This window comes from Oncorhynchus keta, chromosome 22 (genome assembly GCF_023373465.1).
Source record: "Oncorhynchus keta strain PuntledgeMale-10-30-2019 chromosome 22, Oket_V2, whole genome shotgun sequence".
Taxonomy (NCBI): Eukaryota; Metazoa; Chordata; class Actinopteri; order Salmoniformes; family Salmonidae; genus Oncorhynchus; species Oncorhynchus keta.
Window position 1 is genome coordinate 20,953,170 of NC_068442.1, and position 12,620 is coordinate 20,965,789.

The 12,620-nt window shown below is 37.1% G+C and overlaps 1 protein-coding gene across 17 annotated transcripts in view; it reads left to right on the forward strand.

Annotated features, from left to right (window-relative positions):
* LOC118401160 (uncharacterized) overlaps positions 1-12,620 on the forward strand; it is a 29,292-nt gene that overhangs the window by 6,220 nt on the left and 10,452 nt on the right. For 4 of the 17 annotated variants that reach the window (XM_052474869.1, XM_052474870.1, XM_052474871.1 and 1 more), the window contains exons 3-5: positions 11,104-11,196; positions 11,332-11,588; positions 11,695-11,870. In XM_052474869.1, coding sequence (XP_052330829.1) covers positions 11,104-11,196; positions 11,332-11,588; positions 11,695-11,870 — 526 coding nt within the window. The other 13 variants (XM_052474878.1, XM_052474883.1, XM_052474884.1 and 10 more) reach the window with 13 other exon arrangements.

The following is a 12,620-nucleotide window of genomic DNA, read 5'->3' on the forward strand; positions in this document are numbered from 1 at the left end:
GTTAGAAGTACACACAAACAGACACACAGCTATAATGAAGTTAGAAGTACACACAAACAAACACACACAAACAAACACACAGCTATAATGAAGTTAGAAGTACACACACACAAACACACAGCTATAATGAAGTTAGAAGTACACACAGACACACAGCTATAATGAAGTTAGAAGTACACACAGACACACAGCTATAATGAAGTTAGAAGTACACACAAACAAACACACAGCTATAATGAAGTTAGAAGTACACACAAACAGACACACAGCTATAATGAAGTTAGAAGTACACACAAACAGACACACAGCTATAATGAAGTTAGAAGTACACACAAACAGACACACAGCTATAATGAAGTTAGAAGTACACACAGACACACAGCTATAATGAAGTTAGAAGTACACACAGACACACAGCTATAATGAAGTTAGAAGTACACACAAACAAACACACAGCTATAATGAAGTTAGAAGTACACACAGACACACAGCTATAATGAAGTTAGAAGTACACACAAACAAACACACAGCTATAATGAAGTTAGAAGTACACACAAACAGACACACAGCTATAATGAAGTTAGAAGTACACACAAACAGACACACAGCTATAATGAAGTTAGAAGTACACACAAACAAACACACAGCTATAATGAAGTTAGAAGTACACACAAACAAACACACAGCTATAATGAAGTTAAGAAGTACACAGCAGTACACAAACACACAGCTATAATGAAGTTAGAAGTACACACAGACACACAGCTATAGAAGTACACACAGACACACAGCTATAATGAAGTTAGAAGTACACACAAACAGACACACAGCTATAATGAAGTTAGAAGTACACACAAACAAACACACAGCTATAATGAAGTTAGAAGTACACACAGACACACAGCTATAATGAAGTTAGAAGTACACACAGACACACAGCTATAATGAAGTTAGAAGTACACACAAACAAACACACAGCAAAATTGAAGTTAGAAGTACCCACAAACACACAGCTATAATGAAGTTAGAAGTACACACAAACAAACACACAGCTATAATGAAGTTAGAAGTACACACAAACAGACACACAGCTATAATGAAGTTAGAAGTACACACAAACAGACACACAGCTATAATGAAGTTAGAAGTACACACAAACAGACACACAACTATAATGAAGTTAGAAGTACACACAAACAAACACACAGCAAGTACACACAAACAAACACACAGCTATAATGAAGTTAGAAGTACACACAAACAGACACACAGCTATAATGAAGTTAGAAGTACACACAAACAAACACACAGCTATAATGAAGTTAGAAGTACACACAAACAAACACACAGCTATAATGAAGTTAGAAGTACACACAAACAAACACACAGCTATAATGAAGTTAGAAGTACACACAAACAAACACACAGCTATAATGAAGTTAGAAGTACACACAAACAAACACACAGCTATAATGAAGTTAGAAGTACACACAAACAAACACACAGCTATAATGAACACAAACAAACACACAGCTATAATGAAGTACACACAAAAGTACACACAAACAGACACACAGCTATAATGAAGTTAGAAGTACACACCGACACACAGCTATAATGAAGTTAGAAGTACACCTACAAACAAACACACAGCTATAATGAAGTTAGAAGTACACACAAACACACAGCTATAATGAAGTTAGAAGTACACAAAAACACACAGCTATAATGAAGTTAGAAGTACACACAGACACACAGCTATAATGAAGTTAGAAGTACACACAAACAGACACACAGCTATAATGAAGTTAGAAGTACACACAAACAGACACACAGCTATAATGAAGTTAGAAGTACACACAAACAGACACATAGCTATAATGAAGTTAGAAGTACACACAAACACACAGCTATAATGAAGTTAGAAGTACACACAGACAAACACACAGCTATAATGAAGTTAGAAGTACACACAAACAAACACACAGCTATAATGAAGTTAGAAGTACACACAAACAAACACACAGCTATAATGAAGTTAGAAGTACACACAAACAAACACAGCTATAATGAAGTTAGAAGTACACACAGACACACAGCTATAATGAAGTTAGAAGTACACACAAACACACAGCTATAATGAAGTTAGAAGTACACACAGACACACAGCTATAATGAAGTTAGAAGTACACACAAACAAACACACAGCTATAATGAAGTTAGAAGTACACACAAACAAACACACAGCTATAATGAAGTTAGAAGTACACACAAACAAACACACAGCTATAATGAAGTTAGAAGTACACACAAACAAACACACAGCTATAATGAAGTTAGAAGTACACACAAACAAACACACAGCTATAATGAAGTTAGAAGTACACACAAACAAACACACAGCTATAATGAAGTTAGAAGTACACACAAACAAACACACAGCTATAATGAAGTTAGAAGTACACACAGACACACAGCTATAATGAAGTTAGAAGTACACACAGACACACAGCTATAATGAAGTTAGAAGTACACACAAACAAACACACAGCTATAATGAAGTTAGAAGTACACACAAACAAACACACAGCTATAATGAAGTTAGAAGTACACACAAACAAACACACAGCTATAATGAAGTTAGAAGTACACACAAACAAACACACAGCTATAATGAAGTTAGAAGTACACACAAACAAACACACAGCTATAATGAAGTTAGAAGTACACACAAACACACACACAAACAGACACACAGCTATAATGAAGTTAGAAGTACACACAAACAAACACACACAAACAAACACACAGCAAAAATGAAGTTAGAAGTACACACAAACAGACACACAGCGATAATGAAGTTAGAAGTACACACAAACAGACACACAGCTATAATGAAGTTAGAAGTACACACAGACACACAGCTATAATGAAGTTAGAAGTACACACAAACAGACACACAGCTATAATGAAGTTAGAAGTACACACAAACAAACACACAGCTATAATGAAGTTAGAAGTACACACAGACACACAGCTATAATGAAGTTAGAAGTACACACAGACACACAGCTATAATGGAGTTAGAAGTACACACAAACAAACACACAGCAAAATTGAAGTTAGAAGTACCCACAAACACACAGCTATAATGAAGTTAGAAGTACACACAAACAAACACACAGCTATAATGAAGTTAGAAGTACACACAAACAGACACACAGCTATAATGAAGTTAGAAGTACACACAAACAAACACACAGCTATAATGAAGTTAGAAGTACACACAGACACACAGCTATAATGAAGTTAGAAGTACACACAGACACACAGCTATAATGGAGTTAGAAGTACACACAAACAAACACACAGCAAAATTGAAGTTAGAAGAACCCACAAACACACAGCTATAATGAAGTTAGAAGTACACACTATAATGAAACAGTACACACAAACAAACACACAGCTATAATGAAGTTAGAAGTACACACAAACAAACACACAGCTATAATGAAGTTAGAAGTACACACAAACAAACACACAGCAAAATTGAAGTTAGAAGAACCCACAAACACACAGCTATAATGAAGTTAGAAGTACACAAAACAGACACACAGCTATAATGAAGTTAGAAGAACACACAGACACACAGCTATAATGAAGTTAGAAGTACACACAAACAGACACACAACTATAATGAAGTTAGAAGTACACACAAACAAACACACAGCTATAATGAAGTTAGAAGTACACACAAACAGACACACAGCTATAATGAAGTTAGAAGAACACACAAACAAACACACAGCTATAATGAAGTTAGAAGTACACACACACAAACACACAGCTATAATGAAGTTAGAAGTACACACAGACACACAGCTATAATGAAGTTAGAAGTACACACAAACAGACACACAGCTATAATGAAGTTAGAAGTACACACAAACAAACACACAGCTATAATGAAGTTAGAAGTACACACACACAAACACACAGCTATAATGAAGTTAGAAGTACACACAAACACACAGCTATAATGAAGTTAGAAGTACACACAAACAGAACACACAGCTATAATGAAGCTTGTAGACACACAGCAGTTAGAAGTACACACAAACAAACACACAGCTATAATGAAGTTAGAAGTACACACACACAAACACACAGCTATAATGAAGGACACACAAACAAACACACAGCTATAATGAAGTTAGAAGTACACACAAACAGACACACAGCTATAATGAAGTTAGAAGTACACACAAACAAACACACAGCTATAATGAAGTTAGAAGTACACACAAAAACACACAGCTATAAAATGAAGTTTACACACAAACAAACACACAGCTTATGAAAGTACACACAAACAGACACACAGCTATAATGAAGTTAGAAGTACACACAAACAGACACACACAGCTATAATGAAGTTAGAAGTACACACAAACAAACACACAGCTATAATGAAGTTAGAAGTACACACAAACAAACACACAGCTATAATGAAGTTAGAAGTACACACAGACACACAGCTATAATGAAGTTAGAAGTACACACAAACAAACACACAGCTATAATGAAGTTAGAAGTACACACAAACAACACACAGCCATAATGAAGTTAGAAGTTAGAAGTACACACAAACAAACACACACACAAACACACAGCTATAATGAAGTTAGAAGTACACACAGCTATAATGAAGTTAGAAGTAAACAGACACACAGCTATAATGAAGTTAGAAGTACACACAAACAGACACACAGCTATAATGAAGTTAGAAGAACACACAAACAAACACACAGCTATAATGAAGTTAGAAGTACACACACACAAACACACAGCTATAATGAAGTTAGAAGTACACACAGACACACAGCTATAATGAAGTTAGAAGTACACACAGACACACAGCTATAATGAAGTTAGAAGTACACACAACACACAGCTATAATGAAGTTAGAAGTACACACAAACAGACACACAGCTATAATGAAGTTAGAAGTACACACAAACAGACACACAGCTATAATGAAGTTAGAAGTACACACAGACACACAGCTATAATGAAGTCAGAAGTACACACAGACACACAGCTATAATGAAGTTAGAAGTACACACAAACAAACACACAGCTATAATGAAGTTAGAAGTACACACAAACAAACACACAGCTATAATGAAGTTAGAAGTACACACAAACAAACACACAGCTATAATGAAGTTAGAAGTACACACAAACAAACACACAGCTATAATGAAGTTAGAAGTACACACAAACAGACACACAGCTATAATGAAGTTAGAAGTACACACAAACAGACACACAGCTATAATGAAGTTAGAAGTACACACAAACAGACACACAGCTATAATGAAGTTAGAAGTACACACAAACAGACACACAGCTATAATGAAGTTAGAAGTACACACAAACAAACACACAGCTATAATGAAGTTAGAAGTACACACAGACACACAGCTATAATGAAGTTAGAAGTACACACAGACACACAGCTATAATGAAGTTAGAAGTACACACAAACAAACACACAGCAAAATTGAAGTACACACAAACAGACAGTACCACACAAACACACAGCTATAATGAAGTTAGAAGTACACACAAACAAACACACAGCTATAATGAAGTTAGAAGTACACACAAACAACACACAGTACACACAAACACACAGCTATAATGAAGTTAGAAGTACACACAAACAGACACACAGCTATAATGAAGTTAGAAGTACACACAAACAGACACACAGCTATAATGAAGTTAGAAGTACAGCTATAATGAAGTTAGAAGTACACAAACAAACACACAGCTATAATGAAGTTAGAAGTACACACAAACAGACACACAGCTATAATGAAGTTAGAAGAACACACAAACAAACACACAGCTATAATGAAGTTAGAAGTACACACACACAAACACACAGCTATAATGAAGTTAGAAGTACACACAGACACACAGCTATAATGAAGTTAGAAGTACACACAAACAGACACACAGCTATAATGAAGTTAGAAGTACACACAAACAAACACACAGCTATAATGAAGTTAGAAGTACACACAAACAGACACACAGCTATAATGAAGTTAGAAGAACACACAAACAAACACACAGCTATAATGAAGTTAGAAGTACACACAAACAAACACACAGCTATAATGAAGTTAGAAGTACACACACACAAACACACAGCTATAATGAAGTTAGAAGTACACACAGACACACAGCTATAATGAAGTTAGAAGTACACACAGACACACAGCTATAATGAAGTTAGAAGTACACAAACACACAGCTATAATGAAGTTAGAAGTACACACAAACAGACACACAGCTATAATGAAGTTAGAAGTACACACAAACAGACACACAGCTATAATGAAGTTAGAAGTACACACAAACAAACACACAGCTATAATGAAGTTAGAAGTACACACACACAAACACACAGCTATAATGAAGTTAGAAGTACACACAGACACACAGCTATAATGAAGTTAGAAGTACACACAAACAAACACACAGCAAACAAACACACAGCTATAATGAAGTTAGAAGTACACACAAACAAACACACAGCTATAATGAAGTTAGAAGTACACACAAACAAACACACAGCTATAATGAAGTTAGAAGTACACACAAACAGACACACAGCTATAATGAAGTTAGAAGTACACACAAACAGACACACAGCTATAATGAAGTTAGAAGTACACACAAACAAACACACAGCTATAATGAAGTTAGAAGTACACACAAACACACAGCTATAATGAAGTTAGAAGTACACACAGACACACAGCTATAATGAAGTTAGAAGTACACACCGACACACAGCTATAATGAAGTTAGAAGTACACAAACACACAGCTATAATGAAGTTAGAAGTACACACAAACAGACACACAGCTATAATGAAGTTAGAAGTACACACAAACAGACACACAGCTATAATGGAGTTAGAAGTACACACAAACAAACACAGCTATAATGAAGTTAGAAGTACACACAAACAAACACACAGCTATAATGAAGTTAGAAGTACACACAGACACACAGCTATAATGAAGTTAGAAGTACACACCGACACACAGCTATAATGAAGTTAGAAGTACACAAACACACAGCTATAATGAAGTTAGAAGTACACACAAACAGACACACAGCTATAATGAAGTTAGAAGTACACACAAACAAACACACAGTAACACACAAACAGACACACAGCTATAATGAAGTTAGAAGTACACACAAACAAACACACAGCTATAATGAAGTTAGAAGTACACAAACAGACACACAGCTATAATGAAGTTAGAAGTACACACAAACAAACACACAGCTATAATGAAGTTAGAAGTACACACAAACAGACACACAGCTATAATGAAGTTAGAAGTACACACAAACAAACACACAGCTATAATGAAGTTAGAAGTACACACAGACACACAGCTATAATGAAGTTAGAAGTACACACAAACAAACACACAGCTATAATGACGTTAGAAGTACACACAGACACACAGCTATAATGACAGCTATAAGAAGTACACACAGACACACAGCTATAATGAAGTTAGAAGTACACACACACACACACACAGCTATAATGAAGTTAGAAGTACACACAGACACACAGCTATAATGAAGTTAGAAGTACACACAAACACACAGCTATAATGAAGTTAGAAGTACACACACACAAACACACAGCTATAATGAAGTTAGAAGTACACACAGACACACAGCTATAATGAAGTTAGAAGTACACACCGACACACAGCTATAATGAAGTTAGAAGTACACACCGACACACAGCTATAATGAAGTTAGAAGTACACAAACACACAGCTATAATGAAGTTAGAAGTACACACAAACAGACACACAGCTATAATGAAGTTAGAAGTACACACAAACAGACACCTAGCTATAATGAAGTTAGAAGTACACACAAACAAACACACAGCTATAATGAAGTTAGAAGTACACACACACAAACACACAGCTATAATGAAGTTAGAAGTACACACAGACAGACAGCTATAATGAAGTTAGAAGTACACACAAACAAACACACAGCTATAATGAAGTTAGAAGTACACACAAACAAACACAGCCATAATGAAGTTAGAAGTACACACAAACAAACACACAGCTATAATGAAGTTAGAAGTACACACAAACAGACACACAGCTATAATGAAGTTAGAAGTACACACAAACAGACACACAGCTATAATGAAGTTAGAAGAACACACAAACAAACACACAGCTATAATGAAGTTAGAAGTACACACACACAAACACACAGCTATAATGAAGTTAGAAGTACACACAAACAAACACACACAGACACACAGCTATAATGAAGTTAGAAGTACACAAACGACACACAGCTATAATGAAGTTAGAAGTACACAAACACACAGCTATAATGAAGTTAGAAGTACACACAAACAGACACACAGCTATAATGAAGTTAGAAGTACACACAAACAGACACACAGCTATAATGAAGTTAGAAGTACACACAAACAACACACAGCTATAATGAAGTTAGAAGTACACACAAACAAACACACAGCTATAATGAAGTTAGAAGTACACACAGACACACAGCTATAATAAGTTAGAAGACAAACACACAGCTATAATGAAGTTAGAAGTACACACACACCGACACACAGCTATAATGAAGTTAGAAGTACACACAAACACACAGCTATAATGAAGTTAGAAGTACACACAAACAGACACACAGCTATAATGAAGTTAGAAGTACACACAAACAGACACACAGCTATAATGAAGTTAGAAGTACACACAAACAAACACACACAAACAAACACACAGCTATAATGAAGTTAGAAGTACACACAGACACACAGCTATAATGAAGTTAGAAGTACACACAAACAAACACACAGCTATAATGAAGTTAGAAGTACACACAGACACACAGCTATAATGAAGTTAGAAGTACACACAAACAAACACACAGCTATAATGACGTTAGAAGTACACACAGACACACAGCTATAATGAAGTTAGAAGTACACACAAACAAACACACAGCTATAATGAAGTTAGAAGTACACACAGACACACAGCTATAATGAAGTTAGAAGTACACACAGACACACAGCTATAATGAAGTTAGAAGTACACACAGACACACAGCTATAATGAAGTTAGAAGTACACACAGACACACAGCTATAATGAAGTTAGAAGTACACACAGACACACAGCTATAATGAAGTTAGAAGTACACACAGACACACAGCTATAATGAAGTTAGAAGTACACACAGACACACAGCTATAATGAAGTTAGAAGTACACACAAACACACAGCTATAATGAAGTTAGAAGTACACACAAACAAACACACAGCTATAATGAAGTTAGAAGTACACACAAACAAACACACAGCTATAATGAAGTTAGAAGTACACACAAACAGACACACAGCTATAATGAAGTTAGAAGTACACACAGACACACAGCTATAATGAAGTTAGAAGTACACACAAACAAACACACAGCTATAATGAAGTTAGAAGTACACACAAACAAACACACAGCTATAATGAAGTTAGAAGTACACACAGACACACAGCTATAATGAAGTTAGAAGTACACACACACACAGCTATAATGAAGTTAGAAGACACACAGCTATAATGAAGTTAGAAGTACACAAACAAACACACAGCTATAATGAAGTTAGAAGTACACACAAACAGACACACAGCTATAATGAAGTTAGAAGTACACACAAACAGACACACAGCTATAATGAAGTTAGAAGTACACACAAACAAGTACACACAAACAAACACAGCACACAGCTATAATGAAGTTAGAAGTACACACAGACACACAGCTATAATGAAGTTAGAAGTACACACAAACAAACACACAGCTATAATGAAGTTAGAAGTACACACAGACACACAGCTATAATGAAGTTAGAAGTACACACAAACAAACACACAGCTATAATGAAGTTAGAAGTACACACAGACACACAGCTATAATGAAGTTAGAAGTACACACAAACAAACACACAGCTATAATGAAGTTAGAAGTACACACAGACACACAGCTATAATGAAGTTAGAAGTACACACAGACACACAGCTATAATGAAGTTAGAAGTACACACAGACACACAGCTATAATGAAGTTAGAAGTGCACACAAACAGACACACAGCTATAATGAACTTTAGAAGTACACACAAACAGACACAGCTATAATGAAGGTTAGAAGTACACACAGACACACAGCTATAATGAAGTTAGAAGTACACACAGACACACAGCTATAATGAAGTTAGAAGTACACACAAACACACAGCTATAATGAAGTTAGAAGTACACACAAACAAACACAGAGCTATAATGAAGTTAGAAGTACACACAAACAAACACACAGCTATAATGAAGTTAGAAGTACACACAAACAGACACACAGCTATAATGACGTTAGAAGTACACACAGACACACAGCTATAATGAAGTTAGAAGTACACACAAACAAACACACAGCTATAATGAAGTTAGAAGTACACACAGACACACAGCTATAATGAAGTTAGAAGTACACACAGACACACAGCTATAATGAAGTTAGAAGTACACACAGACACACAGCTATAATGAAGTTAGAAGTACAAACAAACACACAGCTATAATGAAGTTAGAAGTACACACAAACAGTCTTTCTGTTTCTCCTCTCTAAATTCAATTAGTCTGGTTGACGTCTCTGTTCAGCTATTACATTCCACTCCTTGCCACTCCTGTCTTTGGCAAATTAAAGAAGTGACAACCCACTGGGCACAGACCGTCAAAACAACATCTTTTCTACGTTGGTTAATTGTCATTTCGTTGAAATTACATGGAAACAACGTTGATTCAACCAGTATGTGACCAGTGGAAAGGAGTGGAATGTTAGCGAAAATGACTGGTACCCAGACAAAAATGATATAGGTTTGACAGGCCGTGTGTTACTATTGCCAAGGTGTATTGTTTAAACCTCTTCCCCTGCCTCACTTAGGTTGCAGGGGATGATGAGAGTTGGTCCAGCAGTGATGGAAAGGTTTTAGAAGTTCTCCTTGAGATGGAAAGAGAGAGAGAAAGGAGAGACGAGGTATAGTAGCTATCACAGCTCTGTGTGTATGTGTGTGTCTGTGTATTACACCTGTGTTCAAATATAATTCAAATTCTTAATGTTTGAGCTTAAAAAACTTTGAATGATGTTTGTTTCTGAACCCTGATTCTACAGATCTACTGGGACCTTCAGTTGCTCAACACAGGAAAACTCAGAGACTTGTACCACACAGACACACACACCACAGACACACATACAAGAGACACGCACACCATACACCTCAACCAAGACCTGTACCACACCACCAGTCAAGCGCAGTACGACATAGACACACAGAACATACCCACAGAGAAGGAAAAGGGAAAGGAGAGAAAAGAGGGAGGAGTGTGTGGGTGGAGACTGAGGAGAGCAGTTAGACAGCGCTGGGCCAGGTAAGCTGTGAGTTTGTAAGACTCTCTCTGTCTCCCTCCCGCTCTCTTTCTCTCCCCTTATCTGTCTGCCCCCCTCTCATTTCTGTGTGTGTGTGTCTGTCCCCAGACTGGTGCAGGAGGGTGTGTGTGGAGCCCTGCCGTCTTTAAGTGGTGGTCGGGGGTCAGGGGTGAGAAGTCAGGCATTGGGGTGTGTCTCTCTGTCAGAGCTACTCCTACTGGTAGGAGTGAAGTATGATGCCGTCACACACATACTCTTCACAGAGATGCTGCAGGAACACCATGGTGAGACACACACATACTCTTCACAGAGATGCTGCAGGAACACCATGGTGAGACACACACACACATACTCTTCACAGAGATGCTGCAGGAACACCATGGTGAGAACATACCAGAGATGGTGCAGGAACACCACACACACACACACATACTCTTCACAGAGATGCTGCAGGAACACCATGGTGAGACACACACACACACATACTCTTCACAGAGATGCTGCAGGAACACCATGGTGAGACACACACACACATACTCTTCACAGAGATGCTGCAGGAACACCATGGTGAGAACACCACACACACACATACTATTCACAGAGATGCTGCAGGAACACCATGGTGAGACACACACACACATACTCTTCACAGAGATGCTGCAGGAACACCATGGTGAGACACACACACACATACTCTTCACAGAGATGCTGCAGGAACACCATGGTGAGACACACACACACATACTCTTCACAGAGATGCTGCAGGAACACCATGGTGAGACACACACACACATACTCTTCACAGAGATGCTGCAGGAACACCATGGTGAGACACACACACACACATACTCTTCACAGAGATGCTGCAGGAACACCATGGTGAGACACACACACACATACTCTTCACAGAGATGCTGCAGGAACACCATGGTGAGACACACACACACATACTCTTCACAGAGATGCTGCAGGAACACCATGGTGAGACACACACACACACATACTCTTCACAGAGATGCTGCAGGAACACCATG